Source organism: Coregonus lavaretus, assembly GCF_964263955.1.
Source record: "Coregonus lavaretus genome assembly, chromosome: 7".
In the NCBI taxonomy this organism is placed as follows: domain Eukaryota; kingdom Metazoa; phylum Chordata; class Actinopteri; order Salmoniformes; family Salmonidae; genus Coregonus; species Coregonus lavaretus.
The window spans coordinates 28,948,790-28,974,663 of record NC_139994.1 but is presented as its reverse complement, the minus strand read 5'-3'; the positions used below and the strand labels follow the sequence as shown (position 1 = coordinate 28,974,663).

Genomic DNA, 25,874 nt, shown 5'->3' with positions numbered 1-25,874 from the left:
TCAGAGAACAACGTAATTGTAGGCCTCTCCATATCCCGCCTCCCGCAGGTACTTCTCAATGCCCAGTGGCTCAGGCACTCGAAGAACTGTCCTATTGTTGGCACTCTTCTCTCCTGATTGGAGTTTCTGGATCACCTCAGCCAATGCAGGGCGCTCGTGTGGTGCGAACTGGCCACAGGACTTGATTATGGAATACCTGAAAAAGGTACAGTAGCTTTTGTAACCAATGTAACTTGTTTTGTGGTAATCATTGTGGCCATTTTTACCAATGTCGAAAATAACTATTATAGCACTATTATAATCATATGTTTTTAGGTAATTATTCATGTATTATTACTTAATGTGCTCTCTTACAGTGAGATAGAACATTTAGCTGGTCTCTTCTGAGTCTTTCCTCTTTGGAGGTATTGAAGAAGATCACTGGCCATAACTTTAGGGAATGGTGGGTCACCTACAAAGTGGAGGAATAAATGATAAATTAGGGCATGTATACATGATAAACATTATAATAATGAGATTAATGTTTTTAATTTGTGATGGTTATAACAGTTCAGTAGACCAGTAATGATACATTATTTATTTAGAAAAGCATTTACCTAGCGTCACTATTTCATGGAGCAGGATACCAAAAGACCAGCTGGAAAAAAGGGTGGTTGGAGAGTTAATTGTCGACGTAAAAAATCATATGTATTTTTGATAATTTGTGTAATGGATATGTCCAATCAGATTGGCGACTTACACGTCACTGTTTTGACTGACAGGTCTCCTTGCCAATACTTCTGGAGCCTGCCACTTCCTCATCTCAATGTTCTGCAGCTCTCCTGGAGTTCCTGCTTGTGTTTTCCTACGGTATGCTGGACCAAATCCCCACAATTTAGCCGTCAGGTCTCGGCCAACCAGCACGCTCCGAGCTCCAACATTGCCATGGATACAGCTCTGACCATGCAGGTATTCCTGAATACACAATTAGAGAGGATGCTGTGTTTTACAATGGTTATGGGACATTCAAGCATATAAAAGCCATTCATACAGATGAATCAAGTAGGTATGACCAGGAGTTTTTTCTTAACACAGGTAAAATTCTTGGCCCTTACTCATAGGTTCAAATCAAGTGAGCATTTCTAAGCTCTTTTTACATCAGCAGTTGTCACAGTGCCTATACACTTCTGAATAAGAATGATGGAATCATCAAATTAACATTTTATAACATATGCACTCAACTTGAACTATCATTTTCAATTGTAGACATAATGACAGAGATGGATGGATCACTTGATGGACGGAAAGAAGAACGAGAGAGAGAGAGAGAGACCAACCAGAGCAGAAGCCACTTGTCCTCCCATGGTGAAGATGCGCTTCTCTGTGATATTGCATGGGGACTCCACACCTGTCTCCTTCCAAGAAACAGCACTGTGAGTATCCATTCCCACTATCACTAATGATCATGTCCATATTCACTGTAGTCTATATATATATGATAACAGAGTTAGAGTGTTTGCTCAGCCTCTTGAGATCCACATGAAAATTTATGCACTCACTAACTGTAAGTCGCTCTGGATAAGAGCGTCTGCTAAATGACTAAAATGTAAAATGTAAATGTAAATACAACTTGAATTTTCAGGAAAACATGATGACAATTTACAATTTATGTTGTGCAGACAGATTTCTAGCTAGGACCATTCCCTAACATATCAGGGTAGTGTTCAGTATACTTCAGTCCATAGCAAAACGTTTTGGTGAAACAATAATCTCTCATTGGACAAGTTCAAGTAGGCTACCTCTCCGTTTCACTCTGTTTAAAACTGTGTTCTCCCTACAGAACACCCCCAGCTATTTGGTAATGTAGGAGTACCCATAGAGATAGATAGAGGACTCATCACGGATATAAGCCGTTTTAGCATGGACATTGCCATTGAGGGCTTCCACCATGCTTCGCCCATTTTAAAGTAGTAAATTGGGTGGGGATTCCTATGGGTTGTAGCCTCAATGACGCTGCACATGATGCCACAGATGCTATAATGTCACAGACGCTATAATGGCACAGATATAAAGATGAGTCCTCTATCTGACTCTATGGGAGTACCATACCTGTCGACACCTCCATAGGAACCCCAGCAGGTCCCTGTGCTCCAGTTCCTCCATCACGGTTATGAGGGGGGTACGAAGGGACACCACGCCCATCAGACCAGGCAGAAAGGGGTGGGGCCCCAGCTCAGACAGGAAGGAGGCAAAGCCCAGGAAGGACTGGCGCTCGCTGTCATCGGCTGTTTCTGGGGGGAGAAAAGGTGTGTTTTGAGATTGACTACATTGCAGTCAGACTGCATAGAATCACTGATCCACAAATCACCTTACATCCAAATAACTACTCATCATATTATAAAAATTAGAGATTCTACGTCTCGCCTTCCTCAAACTGATCCCCTCAAACACACTGAATGAGTAGTATTTTTTTCTTCTTTATCTAGCACTAGGCTACTCATGGGAAATGTAGTCAGTTTTGTTATGGGTTGGCCTAGGTCTGTTGATTTGAATATCGAATTATGATCACAAGATTTTATAGTAACACAAAGGCAAGATAACATTCCCAAGACTTCAGGTTTTATACTCATATAAGCCTCAAGGTCTTACAATACACTGACTGTCAGTCTCTGGATGGGAGCGTCTATTTTATAACTCCAATGAATATCAAAGCATTTGACCTTTAAGTGTCCGTAGAATCACGTCTCTGTTGTCCATCCTTGCCCTGTAGAGGGTGACAGAGTCATCTGGTTTGACAGAGAAGGAGAGGGGCAGCGGAGTGACCAGGTTGAAAGAGCCATGCTGTCTCTCTTTGGGTGGCTCCGGTACTGCAGACAACGTGGCTGGGGCGTCACGCCGGGTCGGAGTGGTCATAGGTAACTCCTCATGCTCCAGTGGGTTCAGCTCAGGAGGAGCTGTAGGTTAGGAGATGGGTATTACGCATATATCAAATTATATATATGCAGTGGCGTAAAATACTTCAGTAAAAATACTTTAAAGTACTACTTAAGTAGTTTTATCTGTACTTTACTATTGATATTTTCTACAACTTTTCCTTTTACTTCACTACATTCCTAAAGAAAATCATGTACTTTTTACTCCATACATTTTCCCTGACACCCAAAAGTACTCATTACATTTTGAATGTTTAGCAGGACAGGAAAATGGCCCAACTCACACACTTATCAAGAGAACATCCCTGGTCATCCCTACTGCCTATGATCTGGCGGACTCACTAAACACGCATGCTTCGTTTGTAAATTATGTCTGAGTGTTGGAGTGTGCCCCTGGCTATCCATAAATTAAAAAAACTATAAAATTGTGCCGTCTGGTTTGCTTAATATGAGGAATTTGAAATTATTTATACTTTTACTTTTGATACTTAAGCATATTTTAGCAATTACATTTACTTTCAATACTTAAGTACAGTATATTTAAAACCAAATACTTTTAGACTTTTACTCAAGTAGTTTGTTTACTGGGTGACTTTCACTTTTACTTCAGTCATTTTCTATTAAGGTATCGTTGGGTACTTTTTCCACCACTGTATACATGAGACCTAGAGATACAACTCATGCATTACAAAACAAACATCAGTCTCTGCCTATGCAGGCTTTTTAAAGTAGATAAATACACCATACACCAGTAGATGAATATATGACAAGAGCTTGTCTAGTTTTGTCAAACATTTACATTAAAAGCCTCAAATAAACCATATGGCAATCATTGTGCTGAAGCAATTGACTAAATATGTGTTTTATACAGTTTGTAAATACTTACTACTGTAGTTCGACTACAGAGTTAGTTTAGGATATCTCAGACCTTGGAGCATCGTAACCCACTGGGCACAAACTGGTTGAATCAACATTGTTTCAACGTAATTTGTCAAAGTATTGTGATGTGGAATCTAAGTTGAAAATACATTGGATTTGAAAAAGGTAATGAACTGTTGTTTTGAGGGAGACATTTCAACCACAGGATTATGACATCATTGTAACCCATTTTCAATATAGACAAACCTAAAATATGTTGCATTTGTACCTTTGAAACAATGTCAGATCTTCAACGTCATATCCACTATCAGAATTAAAAAACAATAGACTGGGCAGCATGTCCTGCTGGAGAGTTGATTTACAACTATTCATTTGGTCTCCCATCCAGGGTTTTAACCAAGCCCAGCTTTTATATTTGTCACTGACTACTACCAATGTGCTATTGTGAGAATGATTATTGAGAGATCTCTTAGTAGCTAAATATATTCACTGTTACTATCAAAGTCATTCCAAATGGTAGGTTTAACAAAGCAAATCAAATGTAACCATACTTCATAAGTCATAGATAATAAATTATACTATTTTAGGCCTACAATAGGACTAAATTAAATCAAATTCAACTTTAAATACACTTTAAATAAAGTTTGATATGATTTAGTCCTATTCTTCAACTTTGATTATTGGTTGAGATGGAGACGTGCCTACACGGAGTATACCAAAAATTAGGAACCCCTTCCTAATATTGAGTTAGCATGCAAAGATCGCAGATCTGTGGAGATCTTCACAATTGCTATAATAATCTGTACAGAATCTTGAACAGCCTTGATCACTTGCACAATGTACTTTTAATGTAAACTCAACTGCAATCCAGGTCATTGTCACGATCGTCTGAAGGAGGAGACCAATGCGCAGCGTTGCGAGTGAACATGATTTATTAAATAACGTACTCACGAAAACAAAACAAAAGACGATACGTGAAGTCCTCAAGTTACAAAATACTGACACACGGAACATGTAACCAGGAAACAAAAACCCACAACCACAAGGTGAACACAGACAGTTTAAATATGGCTCCCAATCAGAGATAACGAGCCGACAGCTGACACTCGTTACCTCCGATTGGGAGTCACTGACCAAACATAGAACGAGAACACCTAGACACTAAACACAGTACAAAACACACGGAAATCTACACACCCTGACTCAACATAAAAAGTCCCAGAGCCAGAGTGTGACAGTACCCCCCCCTAAAGGCGCGGACTCCGACCGCGCCTACACCCCAAATAGGGGAGGGCTGGGTGGGTGTTGCTCCTCGGAGGCGGCTCCGGCTCCGGGCTTGACCACCACCCTTCTTCAATCCCCCCGTAGCGCCCCCGGTCCGATCTAACCCAGCTGGTAGGATCTGGACTGACGACGCGCACCCCTGGCTTGGCGCGTGCGGCAGGAACGGACCGGACCTGGCTGACGATACGCACCCTAGGCTTGATGCGTAGAGCCGGAACGGGCCTCACCAGGCTGACGACTCGCATCCCTGGCTTTGTGCGAGTAGCAGGAATGGGCTGGATCAGGCTGACGGCTCGCACCCTTGGCTTGGTGCGAGTAGCAGGGACGAGCTGAACCAGGCTAACGACTCGCACCCTTGGCTTGGTGCGAGTAGCAGGATCGGGCTGGACCAGGCCGACGACTCGTACCCCTGGCTTGGTGCGAGTAGCAGGAACGGGCTGGACCAGGCTGACGACTCGCACCCTTGGCTTGGTGCGAGTAGCAGGAACGGGCTGGACCAGGCTGACGACTCGCACCCTTGGCTTAGTGCGAGTGGCAGGAACAGGCCGGGCTGGGCTGGCGACGCGCACCGTAGGTTTAGTGCGAGTGGCAGGAACAGGCCGGGCCGGGCTGGCGACGCGCACCGTAGGTTTAGTGCGAGTGGCAGGAACAGGCCGGGCCGGGCTGGTGACGCGCACCGTAGGTTTGGTGCGAGTGGCAGGGACAGGCCGGGCTGGGCTGGCGGCGCACACCGTAGGTTTGGTGCGAGTGGCAGGAACAGGTCGGGCTGGGCTGGAGACGCACACCGTAGGCTTTGTGCGTAAAGCAGGAACAGGCCGGGCTGGGCTGACGACGCGCACCACTGCCTTGGTGGGAATGGCAGGAACAGGCCGAACCGTACTGGGGACACAAACCACTGGCTCCACGCAGGGATCAGGAACGGGCCGGACCGGACTGGTAACACATCCCAGTACCTCTCGCCGTGCCTCCACACTTTCCCTCTCCTCTGTGCCCAGTGGCCCCCCTAACCTGGCGGCCCTCTCTGCCAACGCTTTGCACCACTCTAACCCGTACACCTGCTGCCCCGACGTCGTGAGCCCCCCCCTAAAAATTTCCTGGGGGTCTCTCCTCCCCGTGGCCCAGGCCTCTCTCCCTCCTGCCAGACTCGCAATCATCTCCTGCCACGTCCATCCTCTCTCCTCGTCCCGCTGCTTGATCCAGTCGAGGTTTCCACGGCGATCTGCCAGCGATGGCTCCTGAACACGCTGCTTGGTCTGGTTATGGTGGGTGTTCCCGGTACGGACCGGTCTGTTCCTACTCCACGCACCAGGTCCACGATGTGCGTCGCCAGCCCGGCCCGGCCTGTTCCGGCCACTCGCACCAGGGATAAGGTGCGCGTCGCCAGCCCAGCCCGGCCTGTTCCTGCTCCACGCACGAATCCTACGGGGTGCGTTACCAGTCGGCCAGAGTCTGCCGTCTGCCCAACGGCGCCTGAACGGCCCGTCGGCCCTATGGCGTCTGAACTGCCCGTTTGCCAAGCGCTGCATAAGCCGCCCGTCTGTACTGAGCCTGCAAAGCCGTCCGTCTGCCATGAGCCTTCAGAGCCTTCCGCCAGACAGGAGCCGCTAGAGCCTTCCGCCAGACAGAATCATACATCTGCTATGGAATCAGCAGGAGCCGACGCAGCCCATACTAGACTGGAAGCTCGGGTTCGGGACCAGGAAGAGCAGCTCCTGCAGATGGGAGCCGCCCTGCTGGAGATGTTGACTGCAATCCGAGGCTGGGGTCCGCCTCCACCGCCAGTCTCCCAGCCAGCACCATCAGCCAGCTATGAGCAGCCAGATCCGTCAGCCAGCCATGAGCAGCCAGATCCGTCAGCCAGCCATGAGCAGCCAGACCCGTCAGCCAGCCATGAGCAGCCAGACCTGTCAGCCAGCCATGAGCAGCCAGACCCGTCAGCCAGCCATGAGCAGCCAGATCCGTCAGCCAGCCATGAGCAGCCAGATCCGTCAGCCAGCCATGAGCAGCCAGATCCGTCAGCCAGCCATGAGCAGCCAGATCCGTCAGCCAGCCATGAGCAGCCAGATCCGTCAGCCAGCCATGAGCAGCCAGATCCGTCAGCCAGCCATGAGCAGCCAGATCCGTCAGCCAGCCATGAGCAGCCAGATCCGTCAGCCAGCCATGAGCAGCCAGACCCGTCAGCCAGCCATGAGCAGCCAGACCCGTCAGCCAGCCATGAGCAGCCAGATCCGTCAGCCAGCCATGAGCAGCCAGATCCGTCAGCCAGCCATGAGCAGCCAGATCCGTCAGCCAGCCATGAGCAGCCAGATCCGTCAGCCCGCCATGAGCAGCCAGATCCGTCAGCCAGCCATGAGCAGCCAGATCCGTCAGCCAGCCATGAGCAGCCAGATCCGTCAGCCAGCCATGAGCAGCCAGATCCGTCAGCCAGCCATGAGCAGCCAGATCCGTCAGCCAGCCATGAGCAGCCAGATCCGTCAGCCAGCCATGAGCAGCCAGATCCGTCAGCCAGCCATGAGCAGCCAGATCCGTCAGCCAGCCATGAGCAGCCAGATCCGTCAGCCAGCCATGAGCCGCCAGAGCCGTCTAGCCAGGATCCGCCAGAGCCGTCCAGCCAGGATCCGCCAGAGCCGTCCAGCCAGGATCCGCCAGAGCCGTCCAGCCAGGATCCGCCAGAGCCGTCCAGCCAGGATCCGCCAGAGCCGTCTAGCCAGGATCCGCCAGAGCCGTCCAGCCAGGATCCGCCAGAGCCGTCCAGCCAGGAGCCGCCAGAGCCGTCTAGCCAGGATCCGCCAGAGCCGTCCAGCCAGGATCCGCCAGAGCCGTCTAGCCAGGATCCGCCAGAGCCGTCCAGCCAGGATCCGCCAGAGCCGTCCAGCCAGGATCCGCCAGAGCCGTCCAGCCAGGATCCGCCAGAGCCGTCCAGCCAGGATCCGCCAGAGCCGTCCAGCCAGGATCCGCCAGAGCCGTCCCGCCAGGATCCGCCAGAGCCGTCCCGCCAGGATCCGCCAGAGCCGTCCCGCCAGGATCCGCCAGAGCCGTCCCGCCAGGATCCGCCAGAGCCAGCCAGCCAGGATCCGCCATCTAGTCAGGTGATACCCCTTAGCCCGGTGTTGCCCTTTAGCCCGGTGCTGCCCCTTAGTCCGGTGCTGCCCCTGAGTCCGGTGCCGCCCCTTAGCCCGGTGCTGCCCCGTAGTCCGGTACTGCCCCTTAGTCCGGTGCTGCCCCTTAGTCCGGTGCTGCCCTTTAGCCCGGTGCTGCCCCTTAGTCCGGTGCTGCCCCTGAGTCCGGTGCCGCCCCTTAGCCCGGTGCTGCCCCTTAGGCCGATGCTGCCCCTTAGTCCGGGGTTGCCCCTTAGTCCAGGTGGGGTTAGGTGGAGGGTGGTCATTGGGAGGAGGCTACCAAAGCAGGTTGTGACTGTGGTGGGGTGGGGATCACGACCGGGGCCAGAGCCGCCACCATGGACAGACGCCCACCCAGACCCTCCCCTAGTCCTGATGTTGGTGCGCCCGGAGTTCGCACCTTTAGGGGGGGGTACTGTAACACTCTGGCTCTATGGACGTTTATATTGAGCCAGGGTTGTTCATTTTCTTGTGTTTGGGTGTGTTTCATTTGGTGGTGTGTGGTATGGGTGAGTTTCATTTTGTTTGTGTCATGTGGTGATTGGTCGATGACTCCCAATCGGAGGTAACGAGTGTCAGCTGTCGGCTCGTTATCTCTGATTGGGAGCCATATATATTCTGTGTGTTTTCACCTTTGTTTTGTGGGTTATTGTTTCTGTGTTGTTGTTAGTGTGTTTCAGTATAGAACTTCACGTATCGTCTTTTGTTGTTTTTCGTGGTTTCTTTGGATTAATAAAGTCATCATGTTCACTCGCAACGCTGCGCATTGGTCCAATCCTTCAGACGATCGTGACAGTCATTTGGTTGTGCTATTAGATGAAGCACAGTGATAACACATTAAAATATCTGACATTGTATTTCCATTGGAATTTGGTTGTGTTTTTAGATGGTTGAAAGCATAGTGATAAAACATTGGGAATTCACCAAACTTTTTGCTTTCTTTTTGAGTGGGTGAATAAAGGTTGAAATCTCATTGATCAATGTCTCAACCAAATATTACCCACATTTCCACTTTGAAATGACGTGGTTTGTCCAGTGGGAAGCTAGGCAGCAACGGCACAAGGTCTGGGGAGGATGACGGCATCTATATGACATTTCGAAAGGGGGGAGAATGTTTTTTTCACGGGAGGGTCCTCATCAGACAGAAAACTCCCAACAAATCATAAGTTTGGGTAGGCGGGGATTAAAATGCTGGCGGGTATTGTGCTCATGTTTAGCTATGGCAGTAACGTTACTGGTGACGCGCTTCCCATTTCCGACTCGTCTTCTCTGTCCCAACTGACAACACAACTTGTAAAGATGTGTTAAGCTGGAGCATTGATACATTGCCGTTTGTCTAGAGAGACTTGAACAGAGTGGGAGATACTTGTGCTGACTCATCAGTCAAGCTCATTGGCATAACATCAATGTGCACACCAACTTACCCTCAATGCCCTGTAGGTTCTGTCTGGCGCTGTGTCTGCTCGACCTGCTAGTGCTGTGTGGTCGGGCTAGGGTTATGGTGGGTCGTCTGCGGTTTCCCTTTCCAGGGCAGTACCTCATCAGGAGAACGATTAGCAGAGTGACCAGGAAGCTCGCAAGGAGCAGGACAGGCACAATGATCACTTCCTGTTGATACACTGTGACATCTGTGTGTGTGTGTGAGAGAGAGAGAGAAGAGAGAGAGAGAGAGAGAGAGAGAGAGAGAGAGAAAAAATATCCCTTATTGATGTCACTGGATTGTGTATGAATGCCATTCAGAGGGTGAATGGGCAATACAAAATATTTAAGTACCTTTGAACGGGGTATGGTAGTAGGTGCCAGGCACACCATTTTGAGTGTGTCAAGAACTGCAACGCTGCTGGGTTTTTCATGCTCAACAGTTTCCCGTGTGTATCAAGAATGGTCCACCACCCAAAGGGCGTCCAGCCAACTTGACACAACTGTGGGAAGCGTTGGAATCAACATGGGCCAGCATCCCTGTGGAACACTTTCGACACCTTGTAGAGTCCATGCCCTGACAAATTGAGGCTGTTCTGAGGGCAAAAGGGGGTGTAGCTCAATAGTAGGAAGGTGTTCCTAATGTTTTGTACATTCAGTGTACTACGTGACACTTAAAAGCAAACAGGTGTGGTCTGGGGTTTGTTTTGAGTAGGATAGACTTGAAGTAGCAAGAACAGTACATGCCAATAGGAATGTATTTCAGACTGTTTGTCAGGTGTGATTTAGTGCTCATCATTCCTATCATATTTCATATGCTACTTATTTACGCTCCTTTCATTTAAAGGTCCAATGCAGCCGTTTTTATCTCAATTTCAAATCCTTTCTGGTTAACAATGAAGTACCTTACTGTGATTGTTTTCAATTAAAATGGTAAAAAATTTACAAAAATAGCTTCTTAGCAAAGATAAATTTCTCAAGCAAGAATTTTGCTAGGACTGTCTGGGAGTGGTCTTAGTGGGTTAGGTGAAAACTGAAAACTAGCTATTATTGGCAGAGAGATTTGGAACTATCTTTCTTATTGGTCTATTAACTAACCTGGTGATGTCACCAGGCAGGCCAAAACTCCATCCCACCAAAACAGGCTGACATTTCAGGCAGTCTTTTCAAACAGCTCTTACACTAAAAGGGCATTATCATCATTTTCACAATTTCACAGTGTTGTTCCAACCTCATAGTGTGGAAATATATTCAAAACACAGGAAAATCACATGACTGCACTGGGCCTTTAAGTGCTCCTTAAATTGCATACTGAAAAATGTGTAGGTGGTGCAGTAGGTTTGCACCACACCTTGATTGTTTAGCTAAATCAAGCTACTGTGTGCCATCAGTCACTGGAATGCTTAAAGCCAGTTGTTAAGAACTTAACAATCTGGTTTTGATTCATTTTCAGGTGAAACATGATGCATCATAAATCAGCTGTTCTTGTTCCTTAAAAGCTTCTGGGGAGTCTGAACTGTATTTCTCCTAACCTGCGCTGCTCTGTGGCTGACATTGCGGCTGACAATGCGGCTGACCCTGTGCTGCTCCCAGCCTGTCTTGTGTGCATGGTGGATCTGAGTACTGTGACAGCAAACACAACACATTTCTCTTATCTTTGTATAATGGATAAAAAATATTGTATTGTATAGTATTGTATTAGGGCACACAGCGGAAACATAATGAGTGTTTCTTATTGGGCAAGTCTAGGTCTTTTTTGTCCTGTGTTTGGAGCCTAATAAAACCACCCCCTCCTATCTATATTTCACATTTATCTATATTTATTTCACAGTTCTGCTGCTATCTATTCTATGTACCCAAGGTGTTTTCTAGACGTTTGAAGTGGCTTTATCGTGTTGTTTGCAACATATTTGTTACAGCTCTGTTTGGTAAAGGCTGGGCAAGGGAACAACAGTCTCCACCTAGGGACATTGCCATATTTATCAAATGTATTTACTGTGATGTTGATCATATGTACTGTAAGCACAAATACAATCTCAGTAATTGGACAACCAGTTTGTGACAGAATGTTAAATCCCACTTTTTACACTGATGGGAAGACTAGCAAAACTCACCTAAACAGAATATATCAATGGACAGCTAACTGTCACATAGTTAAACATTTCCTTAGCATTTCCATAATATTGTCTATCGAATCTAAAGAGTCCAAATTGATGGAGTCTGTTCAATCAATGCATTTGGCTTGGAGTCCCAACAGCTTGTGCGCATACAATAAGTTGTAGAAGGGGAAAGACAAGAGAGGTAGAGAAAAAAAGGAGGAGGAGAGAGGAGGAGAGGAGCACTAACCACAGATGGTGTTCCCCGGTTGACACTGATTATCGGCATCAGAGTAGGATGACATCCTGAGGAGGGGGAACACACACGCACGGCTATATCATCATTAGATTACCATCGGTCAGCAGCCTCATAAAGCCCTCGGCTGTAATGACACAGCATGGAGTGTCCAACAACTTCCACTGTCACACAAGACACATGTAAGGACATCTGGAGTCCATTCGCTTCATCTAGGCTAATCAATGGCTACTTTAGGGAAAGGGACTGTACAGTTTGTATACTTGACATACAATTTCCATTTCACTCCATGCTGCATGTCTTGAACTTTCCCCCCCATTGATAACAATGACAATGTGAGTATTTTTAACCCTGGTACATGTTTTTGTTATGCTGTATACGTATACTTTTGACTGCTAGTATTACTTATCATGTAATCTCAATTGTTGAATGCATAACCTAGATTAGCCCTAGATACGTAACTATGGTATCTGGGTAGATCTGATAGTGTCTGAATGGTGAGGCAACTTAAGGTGCAGTAGTGTGACTATGGCTATAGTATAATCACACTGATTGCATAAGAAGGCAATATTAATAGCTCAGCAAGGTGCGTCCAATATGGCATCAACTTGGCAAGGCTAGAGCGTTAACCCACACTTGGCATTTGGGATATGTGTCCTAAAGACATTTTTTAAAAACCTGGATGGGTTGGGCATGCCGGGGCATTGGTACCGCAGCATTGTTTGCACAATAGGCCTGGCCCGTCTGGGTACAGTACAATATGTCACATTCAACTTCACAATCTATAGGCCTCATTATCAAACACAGTCTGACTTTTATTGTTCACTATTAATTATCTGATGACACCGCTATTTGAAGTTATTTTGACATGATTTGGGCATGATGTTTGAAAAATGCTAAGACAGACTGGCTGGCTGACTGGCTGACTATTATTCTCCAATGGAATCGTAGACAAATCCTCTTCCTACCATCAGTGAAGGTAGACAGGATAGCATTATTCAAATTCAGTAGGCAAGTTCAGGGCAGGTCAGTGTGAGAAGTAATTATTAGGGGCTAGATAGTAGGAAGAGACTGTGGCTATGTCTGAAATGGCACACGATTCGTTATATAGTGCACAACTTTTGACTAGAGCCCTATGGGCCCCACTACATAGTGAATAGGGTGCCAGTTCAGACTCAGCCCCTGTTTTCATTTGTCACCGCAGAGATAAAACAACAACTGGTTGTATGGAACAATTAGAGGCCCATTGATAGTTCTCTGGACATTTGTTTTTCAAATGGAACTACAATTTGAATCAACTTGAGAGGACAGAGTGGGCCATGGTAAATGTTCAAAATGGCAAATGTGATCAAATACTTTGTCACCTTAAGAATCAGTTCACTTATGCAAGTTGTGTTGTTTATATATTCATATTTAGGATTAGAATACTAGAATATCATCCATAGAAACAGATTGGCACCCATGCTTTGTCCGTCAAACCTTACTTTATTACATTTAAGTAATTTAGCAGAAGCTCTTATCCAGAGCGACTTACAGGAGCAATTAGGGTTAAGTGCCTCGCTCAAGGGCACATCGACAGATTTTTCACCTAGTCGGCTCAAGGATTAAAACCAACAACTTTTCGGTTACTAGCACAACGCTCTTAACCGCTAGGCTACCTGCCTGTCTAAATAAACACAACCTAAACAAATCACAACCTGTCTAAATAAAGGATCAATCAAATTAAAAGTGATAAACTCAACACTTTGAAAGTCACCTGTTCCCCTCTCATCCACAGCATCCTATTTCATAATCGATCGTGAAACTCACTCTACTACTGTCTACATGGATGTGGTTATATCAGGTTAAATATAGGCTTTGGGTGTGTTTTGTCACCTATTTCTGTCACTGTTCTCAGGTAACAATAATGAGTCACGTTCACAGTACACTCCTCCAGTGTTGTTAGGAAGCACATTCTGACAGCATTTCTGTGTTTTCCCTAACTCACCTCTTTGTATGTTTGTGTCACTCAACCAGTCTGGCGGCATTGCTCTTTGACATGCATTTCTCACACACAACCCGACACACATACACATCCTGCATATGATACTAAACATAGAACATTTAGGATATTTGACCTTGTATTTTAACCGACAATGTATTCTACCCTTTATTTGAACCAAAAGTGTACATTTATTCACTTATTTTATTGTGTCAACTTACGTGGCATTCTCCCTGTGTAAGGCTGAATCTCAATGATTGTGGAATGGTATTATGTCCTCTCCTCATAAGAAGCAGCAGTAGAATCTCATCTTTGATATTAACAGTTGTCTATCACCCTCCATTGTATTATAATCCCAGCATGTGGCAGTTGGCATCTCCCACTTTCCCAGCCTCTCTATCTGTCAATCTCTCTCTTCTGTTGCATTGTGTCTCTCTGCTTTGTAACTCTCCCAGATTAGCCCTGCCCTCTCCTGCACCTTTTCCTCCTCACCCTTATCACCTGCTCTTTAGTGTATAAAGTGCTACAGTGTGTGGGTTTGTGATGCCCTCACAACCAGAGGTGTAGTCCAGGGTATACGCTGGTATACGGCGTATACCTACTTATTTTTCAGTCAGCATTGCGTATACCCACTTCTAAATCCCCCCTGATGCGCATCATTCAGTAATATCTGTGAGTCAGATTGCCTATTTTCTTCCTCGGGGATAGTGAAGCCATGACCCACCCTCCTCTGCCTCTAATTGGCTGGTACTCGCTGCTTTCACTGATTAGATTGGTTAACTTTAGGCATGAGGACTGATGAGCCAATCAGAGGCAGAGTAGGGCGGGTCATGCCGAGGAAAATATCGCTAATACCTCAGGTGCCAGTGAAAAAAAAAAAAAAAAAAACTCAGGTGCCGGTGCCACTTGACTACGATAACGGCAGCAGACCAAACAACGGATGAAGAAAGGACACAAGCGGCGGTGTGCCACCCCAGTTGATGGAAGACATCATTCTGAGGTAAGTTTTAAGGTGGTTTCCAAATGAATCATTATTTTAAACTACTGGCAAATTGCCAGTGACTGCACATTTAGAGGAGAAGAGATGTTGCCGCCAATAGTTAGTGCGAGTCGGCTAACGTTATGAAGCTAGCTACGTAGATTGGGATAATGTGGGGAAACCGGGGCATTGTTGGTTTTCAGTAAGTGTTTAATCAACCCAGTTCATAAGAATTTCATACCAGACTGATGAAACTGATTATCTCAATGTTTATGAAGCTTGTTTATTATTGTAAAGGTCTAAATTATAACGTTAGCCAAGTTACTAAGCCCTAAATTATAACATTAGCCAAGTTACTTAGCCCTAACTAACCTATATGATCTAGTTTAATTGCATAGTAGCTAAGCTGGTAGTTGATTTTTAAGTAAGTTAAAACACAAGAATGGGGACAAATAGTTTAAGATTCAGCCTAAAACAATATTGAGGTCTAATCAGGCTGTCTTATTTTGTATAGGGACAGGTAACCATGAAAAGGAAGGGAGATATTGCAGACTTTTTTGTAAAGAGGCACAAATCAGGCCCAGATCAGGCCCAGGCAGACCCCACCCCTAAAACCAGCAGCCCTGGCAGCTCTCAACCGGGAGCTAGCCAGGCAAGTCAGTGTGAGCATAGAGAAGGATCCAGTCTACCACCACCAGGTCAGAACACACAGGCAGTAAATTGCATCTCCAGTTTATTGAAAAGTGAAGCCTCACACTGTAACAAAAGGTGATTTTGACAGATTAAGCCTCATTTTGAATTTCTGTGTGATGTTATTTATTTTATTGCCCTTCTATTTATTTTGTCTGTATCCATGTTTGTTTTTTACAATGCTACTGTTATATAACATTTTGTGTTAAATTTGTTGTTTTTTTGTTAAATAAACTCTCCCAAGTATTTCACTCACTAATCTCCTGTATGCTTCAGCTTCACTTGCTGAAAATATTTCCACTTGGTTATGCAGATTGTTAATGTAAAGAGGGGGACCCATGTCTTGCTGATGACTATTGTGATCACAGTAGTGTGTGTGTGTGTGTGTGTGTGTGTGTAAGTGTGTGAGAGAGAGAGAGACAGGGAGATGCATAATTAGTTTTGTTGTTGTCTGTAGACATCAATAATGACTGGCCAGACCTGTGGAGTGCTAAACAAACAGAAGACTTCAAATCCAAGAACCCCTGGTTGGGATCCAAAAACAAAAAATTGGGTAAGTTTAGGTAGATTGCTAGTTTGGGTAACTTCTGAAACAGTGGGCACAGATAACTTTGTGTGTGTGTGTGTGTGTGTGTGTGTGTGTGTGTGTAAAGGACCATGCACACGTACAGCTGTGGATACAGGAGTAGTTACATTGTTTGTTTATGCTTCGCAGGATGTCTGGTCTGTAGCAGTGTGAACTCCATTGGGATCGACAAGGAGCAAGGACAAGGTGTATCGCTCTCAAGAGAATGGATGAACTTTGAAATTCAAGTGTCTGGCCAGGGAAGTAGAACAACAAGTTTGTCAATCTTGAGAAATAAGGTGAGGAAACATGCGTTGTCCAAGGCCCACACTCAGGCTGTGAAGGTGGCAGAGCAACAGAAAGAAGCTGCCATTGAGAATGCAGTGGAGACTATGACTGAGTCCTACATGAAGGAAACTGAAGCTGTGTTTCGAACAGCCTACCATCTGGCCAAAAAGAACCGACCCTTTTCTGACCATGAGAGCCTCATTGAGCTGCAGGAACTGAATGGTGTAAAAATGGGCTCAATACTTCATTCACGTTACAGTGCAACACAAATAATACAACATGTTGCTAGTGAGATGCAGAGCAAAATCATCAGTAGCATTATAGCATCATCCAGTAAGTTAGCTGTCCTAATTGACGAGGCATCTTCTTTAAGTCACAAAGCTGTCATGACAGTTTCTATTAAAGCATCAATTCAAGAAGAAAGCCCTGAGTTCATATTCCTGGAACTTGTTGAACTGGAAAATCAGAGAGCAGATGGCATATTACAGGCGTTACTCACCTGTTTAACTAATGCTGGCTTTACAGAAGAGTGGCTTCATGAAAACTGGGTAACATTTGTATCTGATGGAGCCAGTGTCATGCTAGGAAAGAAGTCAGGAGTAGCAACCAGACTGACTTTGAGATTCCCAAAGCTTTTTGTATGGCACTGCATGAACCATAGACTTGAACTTGCTGTGTCAGATGCAGTTGATGAGGTAAACTCTGTCAATCACTTTAAAACTTTTATCCAGAAGCTATACTCTCTGTATAGTGTGTCAAACAAAAATGAACGTGAACTTGTTAATGCAGCAGCTGAAGTAGGCTCACAACTTCTTCGCATTGGCAGAATCTTGGATGTACGCTGGGTGGCCAGTAGCTTTCGGACTGTTCGTGCTGTTTGGACATCCCTGGGAGCTCTTGTGCAGCACTTTAAAAATGCTTGCAGTGATGAGATGAGGTCCACCAAAGAGAGGCAGATGTACAGAGGTTTGTTAGACCGTGTTCAAAGTCCAGAATTCATTTGTGACCTTGGCCTCATGTACGACACTCTCCATGAACTAAGTCTCCTGTCACAGGAGCTTCAGTCTCGTTCTATAACGCTCCTCAGAGCAGAGCATCTGCTGAAACGCTCAATCAGAGTGATCCAGTCATTCAAAGAGAGTCCAGGTGAGAAATATAGTGAGGCTTTAGAAGCAAAACAGACTGGGGAGTATCGGTCTATAGCCCTGAAAACAAATGCAAAGCTGAAGTCTATCAATCCAGGCCAGTTCTTACAAAGCCTTGTGAACAATCTGGAGAAACGCTTGTCTTTTGAAGATGAGACCATCATGGACCTCAGCATCCTTGATCAGAGTAAGTGGCCATCAAAGCCCAGCATCCGCCATGGTGAAGAACAAGTTAAGCGACTGTGCAAGCGATTTAACTTGTGCACAGACCAAGCACTGAATGGGATGCGGGACCTACTGGAAGAGCCCAGTAGTGAGCCCAAGGACCTAAAACCACTTATGAACTGTATGAAAACATTCCCTGTCGGTACAGCAGAGTGTGAGAGGAATTTTAGCCTTATGAACAATATAAGCTCAGACAAGAGGGCTGTCCTTCTGATCTCAAACATATCAAACTTGATGATGATTAATATCAACGGCCCACCAACTTCCAAGTTTGATCCTAGAAAATATACAAGGACCTGGTTGAAGAGCCATCGTGCTGCCTCTTCGGTGCGTTCTAGACAGTGCAGTGTGAAAGCTCCTGCAGAAAGCAAATTTGTCTGGAATATACTGTAGTATGAGCAAAGGTCAGAAACCCAGTGCTGGGTTGAGAGAGTATATCACTGTTGATGTGTTGTTAATGCATATATTTTTGTTAATTGTTAACTAAATATTGTTGTAACATATTTTGTTGAATGATTTACCGGTAAATGAACATGTTCAAAACAAAGCATATAGCAATATGAACAAGGATGCATTGTCACCTTCAGATTTGAAGTATTTTATTTAAATAAATGTGCAAAAAATAATCGAAACACCATTTCCTGTTTGCCTCATGATAAATACATTTTACATTCATCCAGGCTGCTCTTGTGACCAGTAGTAACTACAAACTGCTCCTAATCAAGTCATGATCATTTTATAATAGTGTGCAAGTAGAAATTACATATTTTTGGGTAAACTAAATCATAGTCTTACATGTCACTGTTTCTAAAACAGGGCTTTTTTCTGGACTACTTAAAAAAAAAAAAGGTGAATACTGAGAGTATACCCACTTCTCCAGGGACCACTACACCACTGCTCACAACTATCTAAAACTATTTTTGTCTCCTCCTTATCACCTGTCTCCATCAAAGGTGTGGTCGATTCACAGTGCCTCAAAGTGTCCAGTCTTGAATACCAACACCTCCCATCTCCATTACTTTTCCCAAAGTGAAACTGGTCTATCCACTCCTATCAACAATCACAGGCACTGAGGACATTGGGGAAGTAACTTAGGTAGAATCAGTCTTTTGGTGCACTGTCACTGTTGCTCATGAATGAGAGGCAATGGAATTATGTCCTGCCTTACAGTGGTATGGTACTGTATACAGCAGTGGAGGCTGCTGAGAGGAGGACAGCTCATGGTAATGGCTGGAATGGAGTCAATGCAATGGTATCAAATATGGTTTCCATGTGGTTGCTACCATTCCATTGACTCCATTCCAGCCATTACTATGAGCTGTCCTCCCCTCAGCAGCCTCCACTGGAATACAGGGTGTGTGGTTTGCAATGTCATGTTTGTGTTTCCTTTGTGTTTTATAATCACTCAGCAGTTTTCCAACACCATCGGACAAACATCCATGGGAACTGCTTGCTGTCCATCTGTTAACTGTTAAAGTAACTGTCCAGTGTTTCCAGATTTCTATGAAATATGACTTATATTTACTTAAAATATGAGTGAAATAGTTTTCCTTCCAAAAACAGGTTATTAAGTATGTTAAAAATCAGGTTTTCTGTGTTGGAATGGTGTGGGCGTACTCCAACAACAGAATGGTGTGGGCGTAAGAAGGTCATTAAAAATATTCACGCGAGTAAACCACTGATTGGCCAGCTCATGCTCCTGTAGAACGCTGATTGGTGAGCTCATTCTCCTCAGGAGTATGACATCATACTCTATGAGGAAATAGCAAGCTTTTTTTAAACATCTGTTTGAGATACAAGTTTGAGCTGGGGTTTTTTAAGTGTTTTTTTCTCCAGTTTATGCTTTGGCCGCATAGGAGTATAGGATGAGTGAACAACATTATTTGGGTATGAGTTAACAGAATATTTCAGATTACACTTACTTTAAACACCCAAAACATCAGAGCTACAGGGTCTGTTTTAAAGGGCTCTGAAAACATCTTGTGATGTGAAAACCTCTGTGCTTTCCCTACCTCTACCATAGTATGTAATTTTCCCCTTTCTGTGCATTTTAATTTATTTTCGAATGCCAAGATAATCAAGTCTTTAATGAAGTTCAGTAGTGCCTTGAACTCCTTGGATATTTTTCTATTTGACGGGCATCGCATATCAACATCTGTTTTCTCAACTCTCATCCGTATAGTTGCTGGACCAGACAGTAGCAGTTGCTAAACCCTGAACCTTGCTAGACCCTGAACGCTCCAAACCCAACAATGCCAACTCCAACGAGGAACATCCCTCACAGCAGGCCATGCCCAAATGAACCCTCTCTCTCTCTCTCTTTCCCCGCCTACCGTGCTGTACCTCTATTCAAATTAGGATGGGTACGCCATTAGCCACTGCTATAGTCTGAGCTGCCTATCTGATCTGATAGAGGGAGCGATAGAGAGAGAGATGGGTTAGTGAGGCATGAGGCGTCTGCTCGTTCACACGCACTGCTTACCAGGACAGGGGTGGGCAATCCAAGTGGTGGAGGGAAGGAGGGGGGGATCTGCTGCAAGGTCTCGTTTACACTGTGTCAGAATGTGTGTTTGAGAGCGTGAGAGAGTATCTATCTCTCTGTGTGTGTCTCCGGTGTGTGTGTGCCTGTGCGCTCTCTCCGGCCCGGACGCAGAGCTGGAAATGCTGAGACAGACAGCAGGTTTATTTTTGGGTCAGTGACAGTGTGTCAATGGCCGCAGATGCGTCGGAAAGGAAGGCTCTGAGATACCAACAGACCCTGGTCAGTTCTCTTTCTCCCACGCTCTCTTCCTCTCTTTCCCTCTCTCTTTATCTCTCTGTCTCTCACTCTCCTCTCACTTCCTATCCCTCTGTAACTGTTGGTAAATTCTCCTCTTATCTCATTCCATTTGTTCTCAGTATACTGCTGTGTAATGCTATCTATCTCTGTGGCTTCATCTCTAACTCTGAAATTAATCTTGCACAATCTCTTGCATGACATATCGGGTCGTCCCTGCTCTTTACTGTCTGTGCATAGGGAGCATGGGGGGAACACTGTCATGGTGGTCACAGAGACCTCTTAGCAGGTCTGTAACTGTGGCAACAGGCTCATGGCAACAGGTGTATGTGTGCCTGAGGACCACACACCTTCAGTCTCCGTCTCCGTCTTAACTCTCTCTCTCTCTCTCTCGCCGTCTTGTTTTTTCTCTCTCGCACTTTCTCGGCCACCTGTTCATTAACCTCTCCACCGTTCAATCCTTTCGTTTATTACACACAAACATAATGCATTTTTAGGAGGACATAGATGGTTGTTAGTTCAACTATCTCCTTGGTATTGTATGGTGGTAAGTGCCTCTCCATGCTCTCAGATAGACGTGGGAGAAATGTGATTTCATCCATGGAGATAAATCTAGGTTTACAGCAGTGTGGTGTATTGTGGGAAAGGGGAAACCAGATCATGCATGTGGAATATGCTTGTAATCTCCGCTCGTCACGTAGTCTAAGATGACCCCGGGGAACAGAGTGTTCCAAAACATCTGGGGGGACTTAAACCATTGGACGTTCAGTATGTTTTTTTGATTCGTAAGAAACACGCAGGTTGGAAATTGGTGTAGCGTATTGAATTTAACAGGGAAACAGTATACCGTGGGCCTTTGGCTAAGGCCATCGGCTGTTAGTCTGTGTGTCAACATGGTGGTGTGTGTGTGTGTGTGTGTGTGTGTGTGTGTGTCTACACGTGTGTCTGCATGCGTACGGGTGTGTGCATGCATGTACTGTATGTCCTGCGTGTGCGTGCGTGCGTGCGTGCACGTGTGTGCACCTGTGTGTGTTAGTGTGGGCCATGTGGGCTGTGAAAACCGTATGTTTACACTGTCACGCGGGGAGCCGAGCTATATTGAGAAGTGTAACTTTTTTTGAGCGGGAGTTTGTTTCTGTTCTCCTTGTCATTGTGCTGGGGAGGATCAAGAAATTAGATCACGCAGGGGGCTCCCAATCAAATTGAACAAGATGCCATTGCCAGGCACAATAGAGAGTTATGTGGAGAGTTGTTGACAGAAATGCGGAGAATGTATACGGTTAATAATACTCTGGAGGTTATTTTTGAAGACCTTCGTGTGTATTACATATGACTTTACATGACATAAGAGTGGTGTCACACAACATTGTCCAACCCTTCCTGGTTAAATAAAGGTTAAATAAAAAAATAAATAAAAACCTCTCTGTCATGTGGCCTATTGCTATAGATGTCATGCGTCTGTAGGACGACCAGACCAGCAGATGGATGGACCTGCAGACATACAGACAGGCAGGCAGGCAGTTAGGCAGGCAGGCAGACAGAGACAGGCAGACAGACAGACAGACGGACGGACGGACAGGTAGACAGACAGACGGACGGACGGACGGACAGGCATGCAGGCAGGCAGAGACAGGCAGGCAGGCAGGCAGGCAGATTGGGAAAGTAGATAGTTAGATTCCTATTTGTTACTACTACTACTATTATTACTACAATTACTTCTTATATTTTGGTGTCACTGCTGGTGCCATTAGGCTGCCACTTGAGTACATGTTATATTGTGAATACGGTTAAGGGGGTTGTCAGGCCCGACGTGCAGTGGAGGGCCCTGCAACAGCTAACAGTGATTATTCATAACATGACCGTTATGTATTTTATCCATCCGAGTTATCAGTAACAGCTTGACAGTGAAATACATGTAATTCTTCACATTACATTGTCAAGCTGTTACTGAAAACGTACAGATAGAATCCGTAACTGTCATAAGGCAGAGCTCATGAGTCATAATCTATTCTCATGTTGTTTTCTCTGATTTCAATCCACCCTACCTATCTCACAGGTGTGTCCGGGTATGTGCCTTCATTGTGAGAACTACAAAAATAGCCGTTATGATGATTATGAGTGGATATGTTCTTTGAGATTAAATCTATTTTGCAGTGTTGATAAAACCTGACACTGGCAGTGATTGATTTCTCTCTATATACTTTATAATAAACGTGCTCGCTTTCCGCTTTACAAACATGCCCAGATGTCGTGGTCCATTCACACATACCAAACTCCCCTTACAGAAGTCCTTGAGGGTCAGCGGGACGGACAGGCAGACAGATAGTGAGAGATTGAGCGATACACCCGGAGGGCGAGAGATAGAGAGAGTGAGAGGTGTGGAGAAGTGTGTAGCGGTGAACGTTGGGTCACACCGGTGCTAAATTTAACTCCCAGGGTAGAGTTACACCCGGTGAGAAAGGGGGGAGAGACAGAAATTGTTCGAGGAGCATGAGGTGTAGAGGCGGAAGAGAGAGAGGGGCTCGGAGGGGAGGAGAAATATGGAGAAAGAGGGGGATGACATGTACTGACAGAGGTAGGGAAAGACAGAGGATGACTGATGGAGTTGTGAGAGAGCAGCGACGTGATGGTATGGGATAAAACACGTGTATCAGGCACACAGGTATAATTTCTAATTTGAATATGTTGACCGTTCAAATATGTTGAACTTTTCAATTGACCAGCTTGTTGATAAGGTGTTGATATAGGTACTTTACAAGACTGATCAGGCACATAATGTATAGACAAGCAAACTGATGGGGACTTTAACCATTTTGTAATAATATTACAATGGTTACAAAACCTTTAGCATATGACCTACTGTGACCTACTGTGTAGTATATTAGTAGTTGTAGTTGCAGTATAGTATATTGTGTAGAATAGCCAATAGCCATATGATAGGCATGCATTACAGCCATGGACCAATTAGTTGATATCATGACTGTCCTAAGTTAGATCCAGTTAGATGCTAGTTAAGTAAATGCCTAGTAAATGTTTGTGAATATATCTGTGTGTTACTAGACATATATGTGGTGAAATCTTTAAGATTCCAACTCGCCCATGGCCTTTGTTAGAGTGAGCATCAAAGAGATTTGCCTTCCTGTCACAAGAGTTTGCCAAGATGTTATGTTACCACAATATATCCTGAAGGTGAGAGACAGCCTTGGAGTTTGTACAGAAATCACTAGGAAACATAAGGACCCTGATAAAAATAGGGCAAAAAAGAAAGGAGTGAGGAAAAAGTATTGTGGTACGTCTTTCGCTAAAAAGGGAATCTGCAGGGGGAGAATTTCCTCAAGTTCCCCAAACAGATTTTTTAATCAAACATACAGTATGGATCCTTTAGAATAAAACCAAATGTTTCTATAAAACATTATTAGACATGTTCTTTTGTCATTATTAACTTTATTATCTTTTGAGTATGGTGTGTAGAGGATCTTCACTCAATTGCAGGATGGTGTTTCAGCTAACCCCACCTTGCACTAGTTGCCAGGGGTGAGTCAGTGGAGAGAGGTTCCTTCCTCCTTGGTATAGTATAACAAGTGGCATAACAAGCTTTTACTGCTACACTTCAGGGGACTGAAAGTATTTCTGACTCTTTTTCTGGAGGCTAGTATTTCCCAGTAAATCCATGACTACAGTCACATGGATTTTGTGGACACATAATCTCCTTAAGCCTGCTACTGATAACTGTGTTGAATTCAGTCATTCAAATCCAACAACATACTGTTTTAAAAGATTCATGGTTAGTACATACTGTCCACAGAATCTGCAGACAGCAGCTGGGAAAGTGCCCACATGAAAAATATTACTGTTTACCGTTTACAGTACTTACTATAGAATTCTATAGTAAACTGTAGAATGCTATACTACACACTGTAGTATCCCTCGATCGGGTAGTGCTTACTATAGAATGTTGTAGTATACTGTAGAATACTATAGTAAATACTACAGTATTATCCACAATAAACACTGTAGTAAATACTACAGTAATTTCTGCAAAAAATACCACACTTGTTTAACTATAGTAAATAACACAGTATTTAATTTGTATGTACTCTGCCCATTCCCCTCCATATCACAATTTGTGAGAAACCTACATGCCAAGTATAGACCATATATTTTGTTCCCTACAGGTTATAGAAAAGAGCAGAAGTTCTGAACTATCCGAGTCCTACATTTACATTTACATTTACATCATTTAGCAGACACTCTTATCCAGAGCGACTTACAAATTGGTGCATTCAACTTATGATAGCCAGTGGGACAACCACTTATTTTTTTATTTATTTTTTTAAATATTGGGGGGGGGGTAGGGGGGTAGAAGGATTACTTTATACTATTCCAGGTATTCCTTAAAGAGGTAGGGTTTCAAGTGTCTCCGGAAGGTGGTCAGTGACTCCGCTGTCCTGGCGTCGTGGGGGAGCTTGTTCCAACATTGGGGTGCCAGAGCAGCAAATAGCTTTGACTGGGCTGAGCGGGAACTGTGCTTCCGTAGAGGTAGGGGAGCAAGCAGGCCAGAGGTGGATGAACGTAGTGCCCTCGTTTGGGTGTAGGGTCTGATCAGAGCCTGAAGATAAGGAGGTGCCGTTCCCCTCACAGCTCCGTAGGCTAGCACCATGGTCTTGTAGTAGATGCGAGCCTCAACTGGAAGCCAGTGGAGTGTGCGGAGGAGCGGGGTGACATGAGAGAACTTGGGAAGGTCGAACACCAGACGGGCTGCAGCGTTCTAGATAAATTGTAGGGGTTTAATGGCACAGGCAGGGAGCGCAGCCAACAGCGAGTTGCAGTAATCCAGACGGGAGATGACAAGTGACTGGATTAGGACCTGTGCCGCTTTCTGTGTAAGGTAGGGTCGTACTGTTGTAGAGCATGAACCTGCAGGATCGGGTCACCGCTTTGATGTTAGCAGAGAACGACAGGGTGTTGTCCAGGGTCACGCCAAGGTTCTTTGCACTCTGGGAGGAGGACACAATGGAGTTGTCAACCGTGATGGCGAGATCATGGAGCGGGCAGTCCTTCCCCGGGAGGAAGAGCAGCTCCGTCTTGCAGAGGTTCATCTTGAGGTGGTGATCCGACATCCACACTGATATGTCTGCCAGACATGCAGAGATGCGATTTGCTAGGAGAGACCATGTGAGGATATGACAGAGCCAAGTGACTTGGTGTATATAGAGAATGAGAGAGGGCCTAGAACTGAGCCCTGGGGGACACCAGTGGT

General features: G+C 45.2%; 2 protein-coding genes across 2 annotated transcripts in view; one reads left to right on the top strand and one right to left on the bottom strand.

Moving 5' to 3' along the window:
- On the bottom strand, window positions 1-12,014 carry LOC311132791 (tyrosine-protein kinase STYK1-like; the record flags this gene model as incomplete). Its single annotated transcript, XM_084166129.1, has 9 exons — window positions 1-196; window positions 355-451; window positions 597-637; window positions 740-954; window positions 1,317-1,394; window positions 2,089-2,270; window positions 2,700-2,933; window positions 9,619-9,822; window positions 11,960-12,014. The coding sequence occupies 9 exons, from the start codon at window positions 12,012-12,014 to the stop codon at window positions 1-3; spliced, it is 1,302 nt and encodes a 433-aa protein (XP_084022255.1).
- Window positions 12,015-20,530: 8,516 nt separating this feature from the next.
- Window positions 20,531-25,874, top strand: part of LOC311132789 (chloride channel protein-like) — a gene marked incomplete at its 3' end in the record, with an annotated part of 52,483 nt that continues 47,139 nt past the window's right edge. Inside the window, exon 1 of the mRNA XM_084166127.1 lies at window positions 20,531-20,599. Within this exon, the coding sequence (XP_084022253.1) occupies window positions 20,549-20,599 (51 nt within the window). The 5' untranslated portion in view covers window positions 20,531-20,548. The remainder of the gene's footprint in view (window positions 20,600-25,874) is intronic.